The 26,588-nt window shown below is 41.3% G+C and overlaps 1 protein-coding gene and 1 long non-coding RNA gene across 3 annotated transcripts in view; one reads left to right on the top strand and one right to left on the bottom strand.

Moving 5' to 3' along the window:
* The window catches only part of LOC119503963 (growth factor receptor-bound protein 10-like), a 59,605-nt gene extending 43,714 nt beyond the window's left edge, over window positions 1-15,891 (bottom strand). Inside the window, exons 1-3 of one of the 2 annotated variants that reach the window (XM_037796038.1) lie at window positions 15,608-15,891; window positions 10,876-10,983; window positions 3,443-3,536 (exon numbers count right to left, since the gene is read on the bottom strand). In XM_037796038.1, coding sequence (XP_037651966.1) covers window positions 3,443-3,536; window positions 10,876-10,926 — 145 coding nt within the window. In that variant the 5' untranslated portion in view covers window positions 10,927-10,983; window positions 15,608-15,891. Of the gene's footprint in view, window positions 1-3,442; window positions 3,537-10,875; window positions 10,984-15,607 lie in introns of those variants that run through there. The other variant, XM_037796039.1, reaches the window with a different exon arrangement.
* On the top strand, window positions 5,564-22,809 carry LOC119504003. The gene is made up of 3 exons (XR_005210468.1): window positions 5,564-5,771; window positions 15,371-15,378; window positions 22,799-22,809. It is a non-coding gene; the product is annotated as an uncharacterized LOC119504003 (long non-coding RNA).
* Window positions 22,810-26,588: the final 3,779 nt, after the last annotated feature.

The following is a 26,588-nucleotide window of genomic DNA, read 5'->3' as shown; positions in this document are numbered from 1 at the left end:
CTGCCTTGAAAACAATGAAGACACTTGACAGACTGCTGGTTATGTAACTATATGATGGTCTTTTCACATCTCATTCATTTATACAGATCAAATCTTGTATTTATATAACTGGTGTCTGCTCTATGTTGGACATAAAGTATTCAGTAAAGGAGTTATTTTTTTGCAAAACAACTCTTATAATCCTTGGCGCTGACGTTGCATGATGGAAGAACTAACTGCTGCTATTCGGTGATGCGTGTGATCAACATCAACCGAATATTTAGACGGCTGTACACAAACCTACAGTACATTGACTTTTGCAGAAAAGGACATTGTAAAATCTCGGTGTCCATGACTTTAAAGGGACAGTGTGAAACATTTTGGGGGATCTATTACCAGAAATGGAATATAATATTCATAACTATGTTTTCATTAGTTTATAATCACCTGAAACTAAGAATCGTTGTGTTTTCGTTAGCTTAGAATGAGTCCTTCATATCTACATAGGGAGCGGGTCCTCTTCACGGAGTCTGTCATGTTGCTCCGCCATGTTTCTACAGTAGCCCAGAATGGACAAACCAAACACTGGCTTCTAGAGAGAGCCTTTTGCGTTTTTTACATTACCTTAAGGCCACCGTAGCTCTCCTACATGCTTGTGAAACTGCGGTAACGTAAGCCACAGAGTGCAAAACCGTGGTAACGCCAGCCACCCACTGACTCATCCTGAAGTAGTGTTATTATGGTAAGGATGGCTTCTGAGTGAGGCGAACGGCGAACCACGGTCGGCAGCTCACGTTACCACAGTCTTGGAAAGGGAGTAGTGAGCGGAGGGATACTCAGTTGGTTGCAATCTGAAACCACACCTGGAGATGCCGCCAAATCATACACACTGTCCCTTTAAAGGTGCAGTGTGTTTGGCGACATCGAGCGGCGAGATTTGCAGATTGTAACCAACTGAAACTTCTCCTGTGTGCCAAGCGTGTAGGAGAACTAGGGCGGCTGACGGGAAAACATGAAAACGTGAAAACGGGAATGGCCCTCTCTAGAGCCAGTGTTTGGTTTGTCCGTTGTGGGCTACTGTAGAAACATGGCGGCCGGCTCCGTGAAGAGGACCCTGCTCCGTATCTAGATATAAACGACTCATGCTAAGGTAACAAAAACACAACGATTCATATTTTCACGTGATTATACACTAAAGAAAACATACTCGTGAATATTATATTCCATTTCTACCAATAGATCCCCTTGAATGTTACAAACTCTTCCTTTAAAGCTGAAGTAGGTGAGATTGGAGCAAATATGATTAAAAAAAGTTATTTTTATAAAACGGTCGCTATATCGTGACAGTAGTACATGAAGTACAGGAAAACTGAAAAAAACCAAACATGTGCTTGTGTGTCCTCCGGTGCTCCTAGCCGCATCTGCAAGATTACACAAACCGGAGGAAATTAACCAGTCAGAGCTGATCTGGGATCTGCTGTCCAGCTGCCGTCTATGAGAGCCGGCTGTCAATCACTCACGAACTCCGACCGAACGGTCAAACTAGGCAGCGCTGATCAAATATGAATCAATATTATGTTACGTTAATGCCTATTTCTGGCCTCAAATGTTTCCAGAAATATCTTGTATTGCACGGCTTAGCTGTAAAATGAGAAAGTTTGTAAACTGGCAGTCATGTTGAGATCTATTGAAGGAATGCCAAGCACCACTCACATGACCAGAGCACAGCCAATAGGAACGCTCTCGCTCTGAAATGACCTGTGATTGGCCAAAGTCTTCCGTCACGGGCTAAATTTTTTAAAGCCTGGAAACAGAGCCATGAGGAGGTGCAGAAGTCTAGTTATCTCTCAGAACACTTGAATTACAATATACTGAAAGGTTATTATGGAATTTTTGCCCAATGATGCTAACAACATTCTGCCTACTGAAGCTTTAAGTAATACCATCAGCTATTGTTATGCTGTTAATATCATCAATTTGTGGTTTGATTCAGTGCAGTCTAGGAGTTATTTATGATAAGGATTGTATTTGACTTTTCCTTTTTCCCCTCAACCTAACTCATCAACTTCTACTGCAGTTAGTGCTTTTTCATTTCCCGTGATTACCTTTACAAAGACCACAAAGTGGATATGAAAATGCTGCAATAAATATTTTTTATGTGTAGGTGAAAAGAGCAGGAGTAATATTAGTGCAAAAGTTTGTTTTCCAGTTGTAAAAAAGGCGGAGCCCTCTAATCACTCTGGGATCGTCTGAGGTGTCACTGCCTGTATTCAAGTGTGAACCTGCACAGCTTCTACTATCTCCACCCCTGCCCCACAGACCTATGGCCTACTCACCATAAACTGACCTACAGGCCTATATAAAACACCCCATTCACGTGAAGACATATTTAATACTCTCACACAAGCATGATCACCATACATCAGCAGAGCAGACAATCCACTAAACCACCATGCCAAGTGAAGAAGAAGAAAAAAAATATATTGGGAGCAGGCATATTGTGTGTGTGTGTGTAGAGGAGGAGGGGGGAGGAGGTGGGGGTTGTAGAAAAGTGCTGAGCACTGTTAAAAAAAAAGGGGGGAGGGAGGCACTTTAACACTCATCTATAACCTCTCCATCTGGAGAGCAGAGCCTGCAGTGATGAAGGGAGACAATGTCCTAGATTGAGATGGAGATAGAGGAGGAGAGAGGGGATTTCAAGGAACAGAGGAAGAACATTCAGTGGGCCAGCAAATGTGTTTTGGCTGTGGAGAGATCCCATAAAGAGAGGTATGAAAAAGGGAAATGAGTGAAATATGGATAGAGCTGTGTCATCCATCTTTTACAACATTAAAGGAACAGTGTGTAACATTTTGGGGGATATACTGTGTTAGCAGAAATGGAATATAATATTCATAACTATGTTTTCATTAGTGTATAATCACCTGAAACTAAGAATCGTTAGCTTAGAATGAGCCGTTTATATCTACATAGGGAGCGGGTCCTCTTCACAGAGTCCGCCATGTTGCTATGCCATGTTTTTACAGTAGCACAGAACGGACGAACCAAACACTGGTTCTACAGAGAGCCTTTCATGTTTTTATGTTACCAGAAGGCCACCGTAGTTCTCCGTCATACTTTTGAAACTGCGGTAACGTGAGCCGCAGAGTGCAAAACCGTGGTACCAGCAGCCGCCATCTGACCTCCGTTACTCCTTAAGTAGTGTTATTATGGTAAGGATGGCGTCTGAGCGAGGCAAACATTATCACCACGATTTTGCACTCTGCGGCTCACTTTAGCGCAGTCTTGGAAAGGGAGGAGTCAGCAGAAGGGTACTCAGTTGATTGCAATCTGCAACCACAACACTAGATGCTGCCAAATCCTACACACTGTACCTTTAAGAGTAGATAAAGAGATTGGGGGATGATGACCATAGTTCAGAGTTTCTGATTTGACATAAATTGGATGAGGAGAGGAAAGTTACCATGGTGATGAGGCAAATTTTGATTGGCCGAGCGCTGAAAGCCTGGAACAATCAGCTCATCGGGCCTGCGAGAGGAAGTGCGGTCCATGCTTTCCTGTCAAAAAAAAAGGCAGAAAAAGGATTTTTGTTTTAAAAAAAAAAAGGCGAAGGCCATGCGGTAAAAAACCATGCAGTGGGTTTAACATGTCAGATATTTCAGTGAAGGGTAGGACAGCGTGTTATTTTCACAGAGTTCAGAAGGTCAGACAACGGGTGGGTTCATGCCTCTTCTCTCGAGGAACATCAAGCTTCAAGTTCAGAGACCAATGACACTTTGACCCTATGACTTTATGACCTCTCTCTCTCTCTCTCTCTCTCTCTCTCTCTCTCTCTCACATACTCCTTTCAAACTCTCACGTGAAACTTGCATCAGATTCTGGTTTGTGTGTTTAACCCCCCCCTCCCCCCACAAAAAAAAAAGATTCAGATCAATCATTTTTAGAGCAAAAACATACCAGCTCAGGCACACTTATACAATCTAACACGTCTGGAGATGCACACACACACACACACACACACATACACACACACACACACAGCCAAGTTCCTCACACATTGTCTAATTTGAAGCAGCCTCGGGGCAAGAAAGCTGCAGAGGAGAAAGGGAGGGAAGAAAGCCAAACAAATTTTCAATCTTCCCTTTTTTCCAGGAAAAAGAAGAACGAGGAAGCATTGCTTCCAGGAACTTCTCGTGGCCAGAGGGTCATGCTGTGCATGTATGCACACACACACACTCGCAGCTCCGCTCGGTGCTTCGAAAACATCCATAAATGCCCAGAGTAAGATTTATAGCTCTGAGAAGCAGCAGCCAAAAGCTTTCCAAGGAAGGCAACTTGGCTGCAGGGCCTGTGTGCTGACAAAGAAAGTCTGCAGGCTTCAGCTAGAGCTGACTAGAGATACAACAACTTGCTCACGAAACTCCCTCTGATATCTTACTCATCATGAAAGAGACATATAAGCCAACATGCAAACAACAATGAGCATTCCTCGAATCCACAGACATGTGGACTCCTGCTCAAATTTTCTTCTTAAAAGGGACTGCATGTAACTTTTTTCACGTATAAATTGTGTTTTATTGCAAACATGTGAACAGGTTGTAACCTAACCTAAAAAATGAGACCTTCTGCGACTTTCTGTGTTTCCTCTATCAGCCTTTAGACTGCTTTTAATATGAAGAACCTAGGCCGTTTTTTCCAGGAAATTCCAAAAGGATGTGACGTCATGCGCGCTCGCGATTGCCTTAGCCGTAGCTAACGTTCGGTTAGAAATAGAGTCCACTAACGCCATCAATCAACCAGCCCCCACCACAACTGAGACTCCAACACAAATTCCACGGACGCACAAAAATGACAAAGTCTCGCGAGATGGTTAATATTTGGCTTTGACCTTGAATAGTTAAAGGCGCTAAATACGGGATTGGGAGCATTTCTATTGCCTCGCAACGGCTCTCAACATGTCGATGGAAATATAAGTAAATATTAGTGAAGTGCAGACAATGGCAAAAGTGCTGACAGAGCTAACGGTATGTACCTGAAGGAGAACCGGAGGGTGGGCGCCTCGCTTTCGCAATGACACCATCGGTCTGGATGGCTTTATCAGCTTTAACCGCTGTATGAGAGCGGTGCAGAGCAACGATCACATGCATGAACATGCACTAAAAGCATGAGCGGCTGACCCGGCGGGAAGCTCGGATTACAACACACACAGAGGGAGAGCGACTTCATTCACTCATTACATAGCAAATAGTTGTTTGATGCTATATTAATGCTCTGGATATAATATTTAGCACCTTTAAGGTTAGGCATCAACTTCAAATGGTCAGGGTTAGGATAGGTCGTTGGTCAGCGCGTTTCATGAGAGTTCTCGCACATTTTTGCAACTTGGGGATACCTTCTAGACACAACCGTGTTATAGATCTTGTCATCTAACTCTTGGCAAGAAAGCGAAAGCGTATTTGCCAAAGTATCTTACAATCCTTTAAGATACCAGATTTGGTATGTCAGGCTGTATTATGGGGAAATGTGGATACAATGATGCAAAGCTTTATTTCTACTAAATTACTAAATGTAATGCTGCAATAAATGAAGATGCACGAATTATATAGCTACAGTGAAGAGTTGGGACAAGCACATAGAGAATATATATATATATATGTTTTTGCTTTCTAATTATTAAGAAACTTAAGGAGAAATCAAGAGTTTAATAGGTTAAAGAGGACATTTTATGCTCATTTTGAGGTGCACACTTGTATTTTGGGGTTTCTACTGGAACACGTTTACATGCTTTACTGGTCAACCGAACCAAACTCTTCGGACTCTGCTCTAGCTCCGCCCTAACTAACTTTGTTTGAGGGCGTGCCAAACTAGCTGCTAGGCAGGTATTATGCAAATGTCTTACTTGGTGACATCACCGGGTTACGGAAGAAAAGGCGGGACTTCAATCAAGGCAGTTCAGGAGCAGTGTTTCTGAGGGGGAGAGTAACTCCCTTTGGCGTGGACTTTGGGCTTTGTAACTTTGCAGACCTTTTACATGCACAAAACAAATATACAACACACTAAAGGAAAGGGAAAAAGTACAATAGGTCCTCTTTAAATTTTGTTTCTGGTAAGCATTACAGCCATAAGACATGTGTGTCTGTCATTCTTCTTTCAGCACTATCAGCCTGCGTTCTCCTGGACATTAGAGTGTAATTGTGTACACTGTGTGGAGTTGGAGGCGGGACATTGTCCCGGATCTAGGAAGAGATATCAGTAGCAGCAGTGTTAATATATAGCTACAAGTAAACCCAGGGCAAGTCCCCTCCCCTCAGCAGTACTCGTGCAGTAAAAGTGTCAACTGTAACGGCTACATTCCCCATAAAATTCATTGTGAACTCCCAGTAATGCACTTTCTCTGACTCTATAGTCTGAAGAGATAGTGTACTGATGCGACCTCAATGGTAAACTAGGTCCCCAAGTGACAGGAACTGATCTTGGCAAAGACTTATCTGGATGGAATATTCTGGTGGATTGACTACAGTTTGTGCTAATACCAGTGGGCAACTCCAGGTTTGAAAAGTGAAAAGTGACTTGCATTATTTCTAATAGCCAGCAGGGAGTGACTCCTCTGGTTGCAAAAAGAAGTCTGATTGTATAGAAGTCTATGAGAAAATGAGCCTACTTCTCACTTGATTTATTACCTCAGTAAACATTGTAAACATGAGTTCATGGTCTTAATCGCTAGTTTCAAGTCTTCTTCAATACAGAATGATGTTCATTTAGTAAATGATGGTTCCATTTAGAGTCAAATAGACCATAAAGCAGGGGATGCTTTAGGGCGTGGCTACCTTGTGATTAACAGGTCGCTACCACGGCGTTGTCCGGCCTGGGAGTTTTTCCGTGTTTTCGTCTTTGAACTTTAATCCTTTCACAGTGTGTTTTCAGTACATGAAAGTTAATTATAACCTTTTTGGTTGCCGGAAAATGTCTTATTCAGAGTTTGGTTGTATATTTGGTGCCTTCAAATGAAGTTGTAAGCTCGTGTTTACAACACGGGAAGTCGTGTACACAATATGGTTGGCGTTCAAGTGGATAAGTTGTGAGAAAACGGCTGCTAAGCAATGGAAATATTAACGTTAATGTTGGCGTCTAGAAGCCACAGAGGCTAACAATTTAGCTATCTAGCAAGTGGGTAACATAATGCAAAGACATAATGACAGAGGACAAAGATGAGGCCGTTGGGAATATAAACATTTTCCTCAGACCTATTATAAAATTATGAAGAAAAACATATAAAATTACAATATATCAACTTATTCTGCACCAAAAAATGTACTTCCATGGCCTCCGCCATTTCTGACAACGTCAACAAACCCGTCACAACTCGTATACTTTCAGAAACTTCCCACTTCTTGAATACCGCAAGAGGGGGCCGTTCATATGGACTCTTCTCATGAACACGGTAAACACGACCCCATTTGAAGGCACCATTAACTCCACCCTCTTGTGTCACTTCCGGTTGCAAAAAACTAAGACGGCGACGGACAAAATGCAAAACTCAAGGCTTCAAAACAGCAGTCCACAAATCAATGGGTGACGTCACGGTGACAACATCCACTTCTTATATACAGTCCATGGCTAAAAACATCTCTGAACAGTTCCTTACAAATCTTAAAAACCTGAACAGTTCAATGAACAGTGTAAAAGTGCGAAGAAAGAAAGTTGCTGGCTTTGAACGATATTGTCTCTTCCTGCTTGCTTTGACTCTCTGTCCTGCTGAAATTAAAGAGTCATCTCCTGTGATTTTCTTGGATTTCAGTGAGTTATTTCTTGTCTTAAAGATACATTTATTTGGACGAATGTTATGGCTCTTTCTTGGAGTCAGCAGAACTTCGAGCTTTGATCATGAAAAAACGTCTCCCCTTTCACTCTATAGCCCACAGCATTAACATCTAGGCATTTCAACATACTTTCTGTACTATATATATATATAAACATACAGTATATTACAGTTCCTCGAAAGCACAACCGCAAGACTGAGCGTGCCCGTAGCCGCTGAACTTTCAGAACTTTAAGAAAAACAGAACAGACACATTCAGGACTGTTGACAAAAATATTGACGTGAGGATCCATTGAACGGTTAAAGTCATAACTCCGCTGAGCTTCGAGTCTGTGGGCTGTGGTTTCTTAGTTCTCTGCAGTTCTTGTGTATGCACATGAACAAATACACACTCATATACATGTATATACTGTATATAAGGAGATGGGACGGAAAAGAGAGAAAGAGTTGCTGGCTGCTTCCTCTGAGACATCTCTGGCACAGATCCAAAGTTCTCACTAAGATAGACAGACGCACACACACACACACACACACACACACACACACACACACACACTTTGGAGACAGGGCTGGAACGCTGCCCAGATTCCCAAACATGCCCGGCGTTATGTATAACGTTATGTAAGTATGCAGAGAAGAGGGCTCATTTGCTCCTTATCTATACACACCAAACCTACAGTGACTGCCTACAGAGAGACTCCATGGGGTATATGTGTGTGTGTGTGTGTGTGTGTGTGTGTGTGTGTGCGTGTATGTGTGTGTGTGTATGTGTGTGTGTGCCATGCTGTGTCACGTCAACTGGGAAGCTTTACATAACACACACAGCAGTGTTGTAACCCACTTCTCTCCCTCTAACTATCAAACTCAGTTTTTTCTCCGCTAGATGCAGGGTGGAGGAATGTTCTTTTCTATGGGGATTCAATTCACTATTCACTGCAGTCTTACTGGTGCAAAACCCTTTCCTGGAAGCTAACGTGAACCAATCCAACTTCATGTCAACTCAACGGGGGCTGAGCGGTCCCACGGTTCGGGTTAGCAGGGAGCTGCATTTTTGTACCTCCACTAAGAGGAATAAGGCAGCTGAGGATACGTCACCTCCGTCGTCCCATTGGTCCCAGTAAGACGTCATGCCATCAATCCCCATGCTCTCAGGCCTGTCGCACACAACAAAGCCCGCAGCTTGTTATTGTTGTTTGTTTGGCGCTCTATTTATAGACCTCCACGATGCTCTTTAGCCAAATTCTTTAGGTTACTGGAGGGTTGGAGTGGAGAAAATCCGAGCTGAGAAACAAAGGGCTCATTCTGCAGGAGTTCGACAGTGGAAGTGGGTCTGTTGTGCTGCACGGATGCCATATTTCACCTAACTAGGCCAGGAGTCATTCACTGTGAAAAAAGTAGACTCACAGAGCCACTGTAAACATGTTGATAATAATAATAAAAATAATAATAAACTTGTTTATATAGCACAATTTATGTACAAATACAATAGAAAGTGCTTAAAGGAGCAGTGTGTAGGATCTGGCAGTATCTAGCGGTATCTAGCGGTGAGGTTGCAGATTACAACTTCTCCCGTGTGCCAAACGTGTAAAAGAAATACGTTGGCTGACGCGAAAACGCAAATGTCCCTCTCTAAAACCAGTTGTTGTAAGAATAGAGTGCTTAGAGTGTGTGTACGTGGGAAGTGAGTGGTGAAGCAAGAGAGAGAGAGCGGCAGCAGCGGCGGCAGCGGCGGCAGCAACGGCAGCGAGTAACGTTATCGACTCCAGCCCAAGCAGGAAAAGTTGACAGTGTTTGGTTTGTCCGTTCTGTCATCATTTGATCTTACAGAGATATATAAGTGGGTATCGTCTGCATAGTTACGGAAATTGATGTTGCCATTTCTAATAATATTGCCAAGTGTCAACCGGTGTTTGGTCCGCTGAGAGCCAGGGCCGGTTGGAGGCAAAAGAGACAGTGGAAGGTGGAAGCTTCCCTCCAGTAGAGGGAACACCTGCATGTCCAGGATGTTAAACCTGTTGACCAGCAGGAGGTCCCGAGGTGGAGGAAGGGGAGACGAGCACTATGCACTGTGTTTACCCTCGCAGTTAGGGTCCAAAATTGACACCCGCCAAGCGCCAAATGCGGGTAGATTTTCGGTTTGACGAGTAAATCTCAGCCGGCTATCCACCACACTGGCTGGTATACGTTTGTATCAAAATAGTCATGTAATAAAAACTATGCTCTGTTACACTGAGTCTGCTTCTGTCCTCTGCTCTCTTTGTTGGAGTTTGACACACACACGCAGAGTGTGCTTAACGTTAGCGAGCGTGCAGAGATATAATTTCAGTAGAGGTAATGTTCATTTAGTAAATTATGGTCCCATTTAGAGTCAAATAGACCATAAAGCACGGTATGCTTTAGGGCGTGGCTACCCTGGCTGATTGACAGGTCGCTACCACGGCGTTGTCCAGTCCGGGAGTTGTTGAATTTTAACCCTTTCACAGTGTGTTTTCAGTTCATGAAAGTTAATTGTAACATTTTGGTCGCCTAAAAATTTCCTATTCAGCGTTCGGTTTTACTTAGCTCCACCCTCTCGTAACACTTCTGGTTCCAAAAAACCAAGATGGCGACAGCCAAAATGCTGAACTCAAGGCTTCAAAATGGCAGTCCACAAACCAATGGGTGACGTCATGGTGACTACGTCCACTTCTTATATACAGTCTATGTTATTTACATTATTATTACCCTAAGCCAGTGGTTCTTAAACTTTTTCTGTTATGCCCCCCTTCAAAAGCCGAAAAGAGTCCATGACCCCCACCATCCCACAATGTTTTATCGATAATAAACAATATTGGGGAAGCAATTAATAAAAAAGGATCCAAGTTCTATTTTATTGAAATACAACTATTGTTTGTTTATTTTCCTTACATAAATCATATTCATTCAACTTAGTTTCATTTCATATTTTTCCCCTGTTCATCCACACCCCCTTTACAGTTATTATTATGACATTGTTATTAATAATGGGAGCAATGGAATTGTGTATGCTGGCTCGCAACTGGCAAAGCTTAATGAAATGGAGCCACCAAAATATTTACCTGGTAGTTTGGGTGACGTAAGAAGTAGTCAGGACATCCCGCTAAGGCCATGGTGTTCCTTCAGTATTCCCTCTGTAGGGAATGACACCCTCTGGTCTCCCCAGCACCCTGAAGGAAACAGACCGAATAAAAAGAGGATCAAGCACCTATCAGTAAATTGACAGCACAAAGATTACAGGAGAAAACACAAATTCACAAAATGAACTGAAAAAAGAAAAGTAATGGGCAACCCAAAAAAGTGACGTAACAAAATTAGGTGAGTGTTCAACACTTTTTTTTTTTTTTATGACTTTTAAAATAGATTTTTTAATGCCAGAATCAATTTATTTGCTTCATTTGTGTCTATGTGGAGGTAAAAGGAAGTTACCGCTTATATTGTTGTAGTCTGAGTAACATGACGTCATATCCGTTCCGTATCCGTCAACCAAAACAAACCAGCCGGCCGCAATGAGCCGAAACGAGATAGTAGAAAACGGCGGAGGGTTCGCATGGATACTACCTGCACCCTCACATGTTAAATCCAAAGTGGTAACCACTACACATCCAGTAAAGTATGGAAACACTTTGGGTTTCACACATTGCCAGGAAAAGCAGAGCTAGACATCACGGCTAAAGCTGCATGCTAACTCTGTCATGGACAGGAAACGTTAACGTTATTGTGGTTACGTGCAGTCAAGCCGGCCGTCACTCTCATCTCCGTGGTCAAATTAGCCGACGCTACAACTGTAGAGCACCCATATACTGACATTTATGTTAAATGCATTCAAACGGCCCAGATGGAGCTGACCATTGATGTATAAAGAGAACGGAGCTGACGGGAGAGCTAGCGACGGACTTGGCGAAGTTAGCGGAAGTATACACGTATTTTGGGATTTTACTGATATATTTGACTTCAGGACATCTCGGACTACATACATGCTGAAAATCAAACATTGGTATGGTATCAATTTAGATATTTTCCAAAGTAAAAGTCCCAAGATGTGTACGATTCAACTTTTTTCCCATGGTCTAGTGTTAAAAAGGTAACAATAAATTGTAATATCGAATAGCAATTCTTGTAGAATCGCAATACTTACAGTATAATCGCAATACATATCAAATCGGCACCCAAGTATTAAATTGGGAGACACAGTAGGTGTATTGTCCCAGCCCTATAAAAACACCATGCAACAACTTTGTAAAAACTGGTATTTGGTATGCCTAAAGACAAGAGACACAAACCCTACACCCTTCTCTCTGCTAAAGAGAAAACAAAGCCTGCATGTGCAAATGAATGTGCGTGCATGGATGAACATGTGCACACCGAATCCAATGTAAACACAGCCATTGTGTACTACACACACGCACGCATGCACACACACACACACACACACACACACAAGTCAGTACCCAAACAAAGCCTGGGGCTTAAGACTAAATAAGAAACCCTCTCCAAGCTGGCAACACATGACCACTCACCACCTGCAGGCTGAAGGCAAAAGGGGGGAAGAGGGTGGAGAGCCTTTCTGAAGGAACTTGAAATAGGAGTCGGCTATTTCCACTGCATTGTGCAGCATTATCTGCTGCGAGTATGCACGGGGAAGCTGTGTGTATGTGTGTGTTTGGAAAGAGGATACACACTGCTATAAATTCTCATGTCAGGCTGTCCAGCATTGAGTCGTGTGTTGCTTGGATGTCTATGCAAATCTATTTATTTTGCTGCAGTGTTTTATAGAGGGACATTTTTGGTTATCCAACTTGCAGCTACACCCCAAAATTCATTCCAACCACTTAAAATTGAGGATGAATGGGCTCCTTGGCCCTGCGTTATGTCGTTTTTGAATCCGATTTCTATCCACATTTGTTTCATTGTTTTGGCTGGAGAAGCCTGTCCTCGCCTGTTGGTGGAGATCCCAGATCACCACGACTGCTCCCTTTAAGGACTCCTATCGGCACCCTATTTCATGGAAAGCTGCAATAACATTTTAGAGACGTCTAGCTCATTCTCTCAATTCAAGAAAAATAAAAAATGCTCCACAAAAAAGAAGAAATGGCTTGTTAAGATGGATCTTTGTGCGGCCCACATACAAATTTCAGGGAAGTGCTGCAACCGATACTGCTTCCAACAAAGGTTCGGCAAACTGAATCTACACACTGAACTCTGCATCTCTCTCACTAAATAGCTCCACTCACTCTTTGACTCTGCTGGTTTCTCTTCACTTTCTCTCCCAGCATGTCTCCATTGTACAGGTCATTATATAACAGATATCAGATGGTTCAAACAATATCTCTTCCTCCTCCTCCTCCTCGTCCTCTCTTCTCCCTCTCTTTTCACCCCCACTAATTACTGTTTCCACTGGGGCTCTGCTATCTTTAGGTCACTCTGCTGACTGAGAATCTGTGTCTAAAATGTGTGTGTGCAGTCGCACACACACACACAGAAAAGACAGCCTCTCCCCTGCTGATAATTGCACACTTTTTTTTCGACTGGTTTTATATCTCACACGTTCTTGCATAGGCTTAAACGTGTGTTCACACTAATCAAACGCCTGGCCAAAAGGGCAAGCGGGGCTTGATCGCATGTGTGGCTAATAAGCCTGAAAGCAAAGCCAAAGCTCCGAGTGCTTGACATTTGCTGACATTTGTGGTTCCTCCTGCAGAGAAAGGGAGTAATTCAGCTTTACTGGTCATACGGGGAGATCTAGAGAATTAAATGGAGCAGGGAGCAACTTAATAATGCCACACATGTGTGTGTGTGTTTGTGTGTGTATAACACACCACAGTCCTACATCCAGCCAAGTAGAAATGACCTCAGACATTGAGTGCATTTTAGTAGCAGGTTTTTACTGATTATAAGGGGTGGGAAAAAAAATCGATTCACGATTCATGTATCAAATTTTGAAATTTTTCAATGCCAGAATCGATGTATTTGCTTCATTTGAGTCTATGTGGCGGTAGAAGAAAGTTACCCCTTTTATTGTTGTAGTCTGAGTAACATGACGTCATATCCGTTCCGTATCCTTCAACCAAAACAAACCGCAGCCGGCCGCAGTGAGCCGAAAGGACAGAGTAGAAAACGGCGGAGTGTCCGCGTGGATACGACCTGCACCCTCACATGTTAAATCCAAAGTGGTTAACACTACACATCCAGTAAAGTACGGACACACCTTGGGTTTCAGACATTGCCCGGAAAAGCAGAGCTAGACATCACGGCTAAAGCTGCATGCTAACTCTGTCATGGACAGGAAACGTTATCGTATTGCGGTAACGTACAGTCAAGCCAGCTGCCACTCTCATCTCCGTGGTCAAATCAGCCGACTCTACAACTGTAGAGCACCCATATACTGACATTTATGTTAAATGCATTCAAACGGCCCCGATGGAGCTGACCATGGATGTATAAAGAGAACGGAGCTGACAGCAGAGCTAGCGACGGACTTGGCGAAGTTAACGGAAGTATACACGAGCGACTACGTCCTGTTTTCAAAACAAAGTGTTAATAAAGGAAACTGTATAAATACATATATGGAAATAAGATTGATTGGATCATATTGACCAGAAGTATAAAACATAACAAGTCCCTTATTAAAAAATCAAAAGAAAATACCACTAATTTGTGAGGGAAATGTCTTTATTCTTTGATTTTTGGGTTGCTGGAAAAAAATTTAATAAAAATGCCTTACAATGACTGATATATTTGACTTCAGGACATCTCTGACTACACACATGCTGAAAATCAAACATTTTTACTGTATTAATTTGGATATTTTCCAAAGTAAAAGTCCCTAGAAGTGTATGATTCAACTTTTTCCCCATGGTCTAGTGTTAAAGAAGTTAACAAAAATCGCAAAAAAAAAACGTAATATCGAATCGCAATACTTATAAATCGAAATGCATATCAAATCGGCAACGGAGTATCGTGATAGTATCCAATCTGGAGACAGGTGAATCGTACCAAGCCCTAATGATTATGAATTATTTCTAAAAAAACTAAAAAAAACAATACAAGAACTGCACTGCAACGTATTATGGTATACGTATTATCCATCTGCACCTGTACCTCACACACACAATAGTATAATTCTGGCATTCAGGGCCTCTTACAGGTCTTAATGTTGCCTGATCCTACACAGACCTGTAGTCTTCTTTATGCACCAGGAAGGAAGGAAGGAAGGAGGAAGTTTAGCAGCATGCAGAGATTATCCTACATTAGGTCACAGCTAATGGAGCTTTATGACAGACCATCAACAAACATACACACACACACACACACACAGCCACACAGCTTATCCTCCTTGATGCAGCCGTTCTTGTATGTGCTGTGGGTTCAGATAACTCCCTTTACAAAGTAGCAATTAGTGGAAGAAACCAAAGTGCAGCAGCTCCAGCAAGAGGAGATGAAACAGGCACTGATGGAGCAGCTACAGACTGACTGACTGGTGTTGAGGAGGACTTATTATGTCAGTCTTGTAAAAAACTGATCCACCATCATCACCAATACAAGTATGACTGCAAGTTCATAAAGTTAGCAACATCTTCTTCTTGATTGCCCTTTAAAATGTCAACATCTTCATGCACTAAAGAGGTTTGACAGACTTTAAGATATCTATAGTGGCTAAAAATGTCTCATTTCTGCCTGGTAGAGTGAGTTGAAAAGCCCCTGCTCTGCTCTGCATCCCTGTGTGTCTGACACTGAATTCAACCAGATGCCTTCTCTATACTGAGTTTCCAAACATATAACTGAAGTGCTTACTGTAATCAAAGGTGCAGCACGCAGCTCCAGAGTCGTGTCCAGGACTCGGTGCACTTCGACTGTCCTCGTCTGGATCTCCACACAAACTGATTCACCACCTCACAAAACAAGAGTCCGCTGTTCTGTTCTCTGCACCTTGTTCCCCCCCACCCCGAGGTGCTTTCTTTGCACACACACACACATGCACTGCTCTCAACCTGCACTCTCGACCAGCTGACTCGCTCTCCTCACACTCTCTCTCTCTCTCTCTCTCTCTCTCTCTCTGTGAAGGAAACCTCCTCTCTCCGCCCCGCCCTGTTCACAGCAGCACACTGCAAAAAATAACCCTTTCTACAAGTTGCTCAGTATACATCATTCCGGCACATACGGGTATTTCGCAAAAAAATTGTTAAGGCCACGCCCCCTTTCGGGGGGAAAGAAAACAGAAGATCCCAGAGACTTCAATGCAATCTGACGAATGGATTGTAATATTGCCAAGTTCGTATGCATTCATACGACAGAGTATCAGGGCTACATTGACGGAAAAAGAATCTGAGATTTCGAAGTCATAATATCACGAGAATAAAGTCATAACTTTACGAGGAAAAAAAGTCGTAATATTACGAGAATAAAGTCATAACTTTCCGAGGAAAAAGTCGTAATATTCCGAGAACGTTCTAAAATCCAAACTGAACATTCCGGAATTGTAACGTAACACATTCTAAAACCTGAACTGAACATTCCAGAATTTTAACGTAACAAATTCTAAAGTCTGAACTTAACATTCCGGAATTGTAATTCCGTAACACGTTCTGAAATCCGAACTAAACATTCCGGAATGTTAACATAACACATTCTATATTCCAAACTGAACATTCCGGAATTGTAATGTAACACGTTCTAAAATCAAAACTGAACATTTTGGAATGGTGACATAACACATTCTAAAATCTGAACTGAACATTCCGGAATGTTAACATAACACATTTTAAAATCTGAACTAAACATTCCGGAATTGTAATGTAACACGTTCTAAAATCCAAACTGAACATTCCGGAATGGAATGGTGATGGCCATTTTCAAAGGGGTCCCTTGACCTCTGACCTCTAGATATATGAATGAAAATGGGTGCTATGGGTACCTACGAGTCTCCCCTTTACAGACATGTCCACTTTATAGTAATCACATGCAGTTTGGGGCAAGTCATAATCAAGTCAGCACACTCACACACAGACAGCTTTTGTTGCTATTAACGTAACACGTTCTAAAATCTGAACTAAACATTCCGGAATTGTAACGTAACACGTTCTAAAATCTGAACTGAACATTCCGGAATTGTAATGTAACACGTTCTAAAATCCAAACTGAACATTCCGGAATTGTAAAGTAACATGTTCTTTACAAGAGCAACACATTCTAAAATCTGAATTTAACATTCCGGAATTGTAATTCCGTAAAACGTTCTGAAAGCCGAACTAAACATTCCGGAACTGTAACATAACACGTTCTGAAATCCGAACTAAACATTCCCGAACGGTAACGTAACACGTTCTAAAATCCGAACTAGTCATTCCGGAATTGTAACGTAACACGTTCTAAAATCCAAACTAATCATTCCGGAATTGTAACGTAACACATTCTAAAACCTGAACTGAACATTCCGGAATTGTAATTCCATAACAAGTTCTGAAATCTTAACCTAACATTCCGGAATTGTAATTCGTAACGCGTTCTCAAATCCAAACTAAACATTCCAGAATTGTAATTCCGTATCACTTTCTGAAATCCGAACTAAACATTCCAGAATTGTAATGTAACACGTTCTCAAATCGAAAAACTGAACATTCCGGAATTGAAATGTAACACATTCTAAAATCCAAACTGAATAATCCGGAATGGTAAACTAACATGTTCTAAAATCTGAATTTAACATTCCGGAATTGTAATTCCGTATCACATTCTAAAATCTGAATGTAACATTCCGGAATTGTAATTCCGTAACCCGTTCTGAAATATGAACTAAACATTCCGGAACTGTAACGTAACACATTCTAAAATCTGAACTGAACATTCCGGAATGTTAACATAACACATTTTAAAATCTGAACTAAACATTCCGGAATTGTAATGTAACACGTTCTAAAATCCAAACTGAACATTCCGGAATGGAATGGTGATGGCCATTTTCAAAGGGGTCCCTTGACCTCTGACCTCTAGATATATGAATGAAAATGGGTGCTATGGGTACCTACGAGTCTCCCCTTTACAGACATGTCCACTTTATAGTAATCACATGCAGTTTGGGGCAAGTCATAATCAAGTCAGCACACTCACACACAGACAGCTTTTGTTGCTATTAACGTAACACGTTCTAAAATCTGAACTAAACATTCCGGAATTGTAACGTAACACGTTCTAAAATCTGAACTGAACATTCCGGAATTGTAATGTAACACGTTCTAAAATCCAAACTGAACATTCCGGAATTGTAAAGTAACATGTTCTTTACAAGAGCAACACATTCTAAAATCTGAATTTAACATTCCGGAATTGTAATTCCGTAAAACGTTCTGAAAGCCGAACTAAACATTCCGGAACTGTAACATAACACGTTCTGAAATCCGAACTAAACATTCCCGAACGGTAACGTAACACGTTCTAAAATCCGAACTAGTCATTCCGGAATTGTAACGTAACACGTTCTAAAATCCAAACTAATCATTCCGGAATTGTAACGTAACACATTCTAAAACCTGAACTGAACATTCCGGAATTGTAATTCCGTAACAAGTTCTGAAATCTTAACCTAACATTCCGGAATTGTAATTCGTAACGCGTTCTCAAATCCAAACTAAACATTCCAGAATTGTAATTCCGTATCACTTTCTGAAATCCGAACTAAACATTCCAGAATTGTAATGTAACACGTTCTCAAATCGAAAAACTGAACATTCCGGAATTGAAATGTAACACATTCTAAAATCCAAACTGAATAATCCGGAATGGTAAACTAACATGTTCTAAAATCTGAATTTAACATTCCGGAATTTTAATTCCGTATCACATTCTAAAATCTGAATGTAACATTCCGGAATTGTAATTCCGTAACCCGTTCTGAAATATGAACTAAACATTCCGGAACTGTAACGTAACACGTTCTAAAATCCGAACTAGTCATTCCGCAATTGTAACATAACACATTCTAAAATCCAAACTGAACATTCCGGAATTGTAATGTAACACGTTCTAAATTCCAAACTGAACATTCCGGAATTGTAATGTAACACGTTCTAAAATCAAAACTGAACATTTTGGAATGGTGACATAACACATTCTAAAATCTGAACTGAACATTACGGAATGTTAACATAATACATTTTAAAATCCGAACTAAACATTCCGGAATTGAAATGTAACACGTTCTAAAATCCAAACTAATCATTCCGGAATGGAATCTGGTCGGACAGCTGGCTACTTAGCTAGCTTGCTAATTCCGCCATGCTGTCATGCAACACAGAAAATGAACAAAATTGATACTCCTAGCTAGCCAGCCAGTTACAGAGACAGACAATCTAGCTAGCTAACTAGCCAGCCGTCTACTCCTCCCGAAGTAGTCTGCCAGCGGCGTAGTGTGTCGGCTTATCTGGTCCCGTTGGTTAATGTTAACTTTTTCAACTAACACTCGTGATCTCGGAGAGTGAGTGACAGAACATATTGAGAGAAACTAGTATTTTCTTCAGCCATTGTTAAAACAAAACAAGGCAACAATCCTTGTTAGCCAGCGTTAACTAACCAACGTGTTCAGAGAATTTCTCTGCCTCCGCTTAACGCTACGCCCACAAAATACGTCATCACGTTTACTAACAGAAAAGGGGTCTAAACAAATCTCATGTCTAGCAAAACAAGTAAGCAAATAATAAAAATTCATCCACAAATAGTTTTCACCAACCTCCTAAAGTTGTCATTTTATTTTAAAGTAATTTTCACTTTTTCAAGACTCAAAATAACTGTGAAGGTTGACATATTTTGCAGTGTGTTCAACACCTGACTTTAACCCTTCAAGTAGAGGTGGGGAGGGGGGGCGGGGTGGGGGCGGAGTTAAAGTGACAATCATTAGAGCCATCCATCCATCTGGTGTCACCACTGCAGATCTACAGTACCTGCACCTGCGGCATATGTTCTTTATGTCAAAACCCATCACTCATTCACACCAGCAGTGTGAAAAAAGCAGCCAAACTCTAATTCCTGAAGGCATATTAAGTTAGCCTACTGCTAAATGCTGTCATGTGAAGTTGATGTTGAATAAAAGCCAGAAACGTACTCGCAGTAGTCATTAGAGGGCCTAATGCGACAGCCTACATGATCTATTCATAAAATGATTGTGTTTACCAACTTTATCACTCGGTCCCTGCCTGGTACCAGCAGAGTGTTTGGTTGAGTCGAGCCGAACCACGCAGTGGAAACGAGGCTTATAGCCCCCCTGTAAAGGAATTTTACAAAAAGAATATATTACTATCAATTCAATTCAGTCCAGAGGGGCTTATTGGCATGGGAAACATACGTTTACATTACCAAAGCAACTGTGAAGTAAAAACAAAGATCTTGTCCTCTCTATAGGTTACATGGTGGAGAAGAGGTCGTGTTGCTCAGGCTTTATCTGTTCGGCAACACCGGGAAGCTGTTTGGCATTATATGTAGCAATTTTTTGTCATATGGATTGTCTATGACATGTTGTATTTTCATTATGTTGTTACTCTGTACACACGACATCTTTTTTATGTTTGTCCGTCCTGGAAGAGGGAATCCCTCATTGCTCTTCCTGAGGTTTCTTCCATTTTTTTCCCTGTTAAAAGGCTTTTTTTGGTTACGTTTTTCCACATCCGACGAGAGGGTCATAATTTAAAGGACAGAGGGTGTCGTATGTACAGATTGTAAAGCCTTCTGAGGCAAATTTGTGATTTGTGATATTGGGCTTTTACAAATAAAATTGACTTCACTGACTTGACAGGAGAAATTAAGTGAATTTTAGGGTATTTCTTGTCACATTTAGCCCCACACTGGAGTTTTATTTTTGTTATTATCTAATGAATTCTCAACACGGAACATTATCCATACTCCAAACAACTGAACATGAAAAAAGCATTAGCAGTGGTAGGCACAATTTCAAAGCTCCCACCAATGCCATGTACACATGCTGCCTCTAATGCAGTTTAACTTCTTTTACAGGCCATAAATTGTTAGATAATCCTTGACACCTCCTTCCGTTTCACCTATCCATCATCCAGTGGCCATTCACAAACTCGGGTTTCACCCACTTTCGCAGGTTAACTAAACCCTTCACCTTATCTGCTTTCAGACCTGCAGTATGCGGCACACATGTCGGGGCTGACAGGCAGATAAGGAGGAGGCTTGGAGGAGTGAGAGGAGAGAGGATACTTTTTATTTGAACTTAGCTATTCATATAACCGCACAACGTTTTGCATATTTCAACGTTAATGTACACCTAAGGTGGCACCTTATCTGCCACACAGACAACCCATGCTCAGCCCAGAGGAAGCAGTATGTTACCAGCTGCTTCGCTCTCTTGCTCCTGAAGACATGCTCCTGCCTCTGACAGCCAGCTTATACATGTGTAAGCTTGCCAAAATCAAACATGAGCCTGCACATACGTGAGCCCAAGGCCACATGTAGCTCTATGTGAGGCTTCGCCAGTTTCTCAGAAAAAAGTCCGCTCTCTAAATAGGTCAAAGGTACAGGCTATTTCCAGAGTCAGCGCTCCACGTAGGCCTTTGTTTATAACACCAGGAGGTACACTAGAAAAAGTATCAAACCCCCTAACCATCACATGGGAGTGTTTACACTCACTTACAGAACTTGGCAGAACTTCTCTGACATCTGTAGCACTTTTGTAGTATTTGTGCTCATTAAAGCGCTGACTGCGATTACACATCAGATTGAACATTTAAATGTGTGTCTTTTTTTTCGGTTGGATTCAGGTCGTCTGCTTTCTGTCCCCTTTCTGAGTCAAAACTAAACACGAAGAAGCAGCATTCAGTTTTTATGCACCATATATCTGGAACAATCTCCAAGGAAATTGCAGGTCCGCTGCAACTTTCAGTTCATTTAACCCATTTGGGCCCGCAACTGAATTTTTTAAATTTCCTTTGGTGGAAGTGTTCTCTGGGCTTGCCTAAGCACAAATGTGAAGACATTTTCAAAATTTTGTCTTATCATAATATATCTAGTATTTGGTTAAGTATTAAGTATTTGGCATCTATGAACTCATAACAAGTTGAATATCAAAGATATGTGCACATATGACGTACAATGGCATTGGAGGCTTATGTATTATCATCATCACCATTATCATCATCATCATCATCATCATCATCATCATCATCACCATGAAGATAATGTTAATGAATCAATCAAGAACTTTATTGTCATTAGGCAAGCACAACAAAATTGCAGTTGCGTCAGCCTCAAATGGTGCCTTATTGTCTTAAAAGACTTCGCACATATTTACAAGGAATAAAATAAGGCAGTAATGAGATAAAAGATAATAAATATCAGAGATAAAAAGTACAGATTTTAAGCAATATAAGTACAAAATATTTAATCATTATGAAGTGTTATAATATAATAACGATCAAATACAACTAACGAGTGTGCAAAACATCAGCATCAGCAGCAAAAGTCCAGTAAACGCAGGTCATCGTTCAATTTGTTCAAAACCTACCAAGAATTCCAGTCGTTTTTTTTGTTATTTTTCAGGCCCTCTCCATTTTGTTTGTATGTAAATTAGGGCTGTCAAAGTTAACGCGATAATAACACACGGAGGTTGTAATGGGCTCAGTTTTAAGCTGGAGTGAATATACTGGCAGCATATGAAACTAGTAAACCTAAGGAATCCATTGGTAACCAACTGTGTCCTATTAGCTTGTCGCGAAGGAGGATAAATAACGCTCCAAACTAAATCTTGGCGAGGAAAAACGGGCATGACCATTTTCAAAGGGGTCCCTTGACCTCTGACCTCAAGATATGTGAATGAAAATGGGTTCTATGGGTACCCACGAGTCTCCCCTTTACAGACATGCCCACTTTATGATAATCACATGCAGTTTTGGGGCAAGTCATAGTCAAGTCAGCACACTGACACACTGACAGCTGTTGTTGCCTGTTGGGCTGCAGTTTGCCATGTTATGATTTGAGCATATTATTTTATGCTAATGCAGTACCTGTGAGGGTTTCTGGACAATATTTGTCATTGTTTTGTGTTGTTAATTGATTTCCAATAATAATAGAAGGGCTGTATGGCTCCAAGCTATAGACCAGACCAGCGAGGTTGCGCTCCCTTTTGGGGGAAAGAAACTCACTGTCACAGGAGAGAAAATGACGAAAATGATGAAAAGCTGTTGTATAGCGGGTTAACCGAGACTTTCATACTAAGATTTGAGCCACATACGATACGTTACTATTCACGGTTGTCTGTCGAGAGACTGTCGTCTCAAACTAAATGAGCCCATAAAATCAGACAGTTGTTATTAAAATGTTGGTTATTTACAGACAACACTTAGCCTAACGTGATTCAATGAAATATGTATAGGCCACTGTGTTGGACAGAGGAAGACTGAAGGGACATGACGGCGATCAACCTCAATTTATTAAGGTGTCGAGAACGCTCAGATCTAGGCAAGATCGCAAAATAATTATTAGACATGTATATAAAACAATTGTTTGTATAACAAGAGATGAATGCGTACGAACTTGTCAACATTACAATCCACACATCACATTGACATCTGTGGAATCTTTGGTTTTTCTTTCCCCCAAAAGGGGGCGCGGCCTTACTTTTTTTGCTAAGTACCCATATGTGCCGGGTCTGATGTATACTGTATATTCCTACCTCTATTTGCAGCATCACCAGTTTCAATAAGTGTCGTAAAGAGAAACAGAATGCAGTAAAATACTGTCCCTTCATGCAACATTTTTTTTTTTTTAAAACAAGCTATGTTGGTTTGGAAGCAGTTGGAAATATCTGGCTCCATTTTTTAACTTGTAAAAAAAGACAAAATATTGACAACACGGCTCTGACGATTTTAGGAATATCTGAGGTCTGTTTGAAATACCGCTCGTGGATTCCAACATAAAAATCCAATTGTGCTGGTAGAAACCAGAGCACAATCTTTCAAGAAGTGAGAACCTCGACCACTTCAAAGCGCAGCGCCTTCTAGGAAAGCCAACAAACTTTAAAGGCTGAGGCCTGGCTTGGTCCGATGACCGGTGAGTCCCACTGCTCTGTTTGTTTGAATTAAGTGTAATAGAGTTACGCAATGGACAACAGAAACAGCTTGATGCTTCCCACTGAAGTGGGTCAGACGCACAAACACAGTGTTTTGAAAACACAGCAGAAGCGTGGCTGTGACATTCAAATTCCGCTGACCCTTTTTGGGGGGAAATGGCATCCCAGATGTGGTGGAATCTGGGTCTCTCGAGGTCTTGGGAGGTCAACTCAGACACACACACACCACCATTGGCTAAATTGTCTCCAGTTGTGAATACAGTGCTTTCATACTTACATGGGATGCACAACAGGCTAAAGAGTGACATCAAAGCACTGCCCTGTCTGGGAGTGTGTTGTGATGTGTGAGACAATTAAAATGCCTTGAATGGTTGGGTCACAAACTCAGTGTGTTGTGACCGTTTTGAAACCTCCGAGAGCTCCGCAGAGTAAACAAAACTCAAGCGTCCAACTATATGGAACTGGGTCATCCTCCTGACATTGTGTGTCCATGTGTGTGTGTGTGTGTGTGTGTGTGTGTGTGTGTCATCTCTTCCAGGGTACAACAACGTGTGCGCTCACGACATGTTTTGTAGGTGATTCATTGTGTAGCGTCTGTGTTTGTGGGTGTGTCTGTGTGGACAGAGTGTCTGTGGCTGAGTGGTCTGAGAGCTGTTGTTGACAACCTACTGTTTTTTATTGATGCTCATCTCCCGAGCTGGAATGCCGCCACTTCTCTAAACGTAATATCATACAGTACAGAGGTGGGGGCAAAGCGTGTAGAAGCAAAGAGGCAAAACTCTGGTACTTTTTTGACAACAGCTGCTATTTTGGAATGAAAACGCCAATGAGTCCATGAATGTCTAAAGAGATGTCTGTAAATCAGAAGATGATTTTTTTTAGAGGTAAATCAACTTCATTCATTCAATCATTATGTCCTAAAAGTTTTAAAATGAACTAATATCTGAATTCAGAGTTATTTTCCTCGGCATAATGAACGTGCACAGACCCACGGGACTCATATGACACATCCAGCTCTGCCAGCTTCCTGCTAGCTGTATGCGGCTGTAATAATGGATATATCGGCTTTTTCATCACTTTTATTATCTTATAACTCCCTCCGCCCCCCGGGCTGTATGCTGTAAGCCTGTACCGCGGTGGACGTATTAACGTCTCTGTTCCCAAACAACCGGCTATCGGCCAGTACCTAGTAGCGCTAGTAGCACGACATAAACAGATTTAATGTAATTGTAGGCTATTTACTAACACGCAGGACAAAAGCACAGGGCTCAACCTCTTATACATTCATGGTCTGTGGTCTATTGGACATATATTTTGGAGGTGAACATGAAAAAGAAAGTGTGCTGGATTTTTCTAACTTCCATTTATGTCCATCGCTCACTTTATGCTCCTCTGGGAAGCAGCCGGGCATTAAAGTATAACAAATAAATAAGTAAGTAAGTAAATAGTTATAATAGTATGCATATTTATAATATTTGTATTGTTCAACACGGGCAATTTCGGACGTTTAACCGGCGTCTGGTTTGGATTTTCAGTCCAAAATGGCGGAAGTGTAGCTTTGCTGCTGGGCGCTGATGTTGCAATGGAACGATCAATTGATTTTCTTAGCAATATACGTTCTTTGGGTGGGGTGTTGGTACAGAGATGTGGAAGAAGTAGCTGATAGAGCATAGACCATGAAGTGATGTAGTATGGATGATTAGTTGTTGTTTTTTTAGCCGTGCTAGTAGCGTGGCTCTAGAAATGGCAGTGCGGTCTGTCGGTCCACCACTTTGTTCCAGAAATATCTAACTATTTGTCTGGATTGGCATGAAATTGTTTTCAGACATTCATGGTCTCCAAAAGATGAATCGTAATATCTTTGGTGGTCCTCAAAATGTCCCAAAATGAGATTGATATTTTCGATTTTGAGTGAAATATCTCCACAACTATTGGAAAGACAGTCATGACATTTTATACAGACTTTCATATAATGTATTAATTTTGGTGATCCTCTCACTTTACATACATTTTACATACCTTTATTAGGTAGTGATCGTGGACTGTATATAAAGATGGACAACATGACAGCTTCCCAAAAGTGAAGCCAAAACATCTCGATCGCCCTCTGGTGGCTGGCTGCAGAATAGGTCATAAATCCCGCCCCCTCCATGTTAGCGAATGGGGCATGGGCCAAACTAAAAAGTCAAACTACATGTCAAATATATTTTTCCCAAAGACAGCTTCAGTCCTTTTAGGTAGTTTTTTATCACACTGATGTATGTTTAAGTGTTCAGTTTCTTTGATAAGTTTGGTTTAATTAGTTATTTGATGCTGTAAAAAGGGGGTGAAACGTCATGATTGGCAGCTGTGAGTCTCTCTCGCTAACAAGCTGTGGCCGTGCTCGGCTCGCGATTGCTATATGCTAAAGGACCTGCGCAATATTTTTTGTCTATACTTGTCTAAATCTGTCTATACTTGATCATTTCTATCTGCTACTGACTTTTCTAAGTTTATGTTGTTCTGAAAAGAGACGTTTTCCCTTCATTAGCCAACAATATAAGATTATGATTTTCAGTTCATTGCTTCCCAAAACATATCTGGACTTCTGGACTTGACTGTTGGTTTAAAACTATGGGCATAGTGGTGGTTGTTATATTTTCAAGCATCATTAATCCTTTGATAATCATTAAATCTAAATTAGTAACAGAATATTGTGCT

The sequence above is a fragment of the Sebastes umbrosus genome, chromosome 15, assembly GCF_015220745.1.
Source record: "Sebastes umbrosus isolate fSebUmb1 chromosome 15, fSebUmb1.pri, whole genome shotgun sequence".
NCBI lineage: Eukaryota > Metazoa > Chordata > Actinopteri > Perciformes > Sebastidae > Sebastes > Sebastes umbrosus.
The sequence above is the reverse complement of the archived record's forward strand: the minus strand, read 5'-3'. Positions and strand labels throughout refer to the sequence as shown.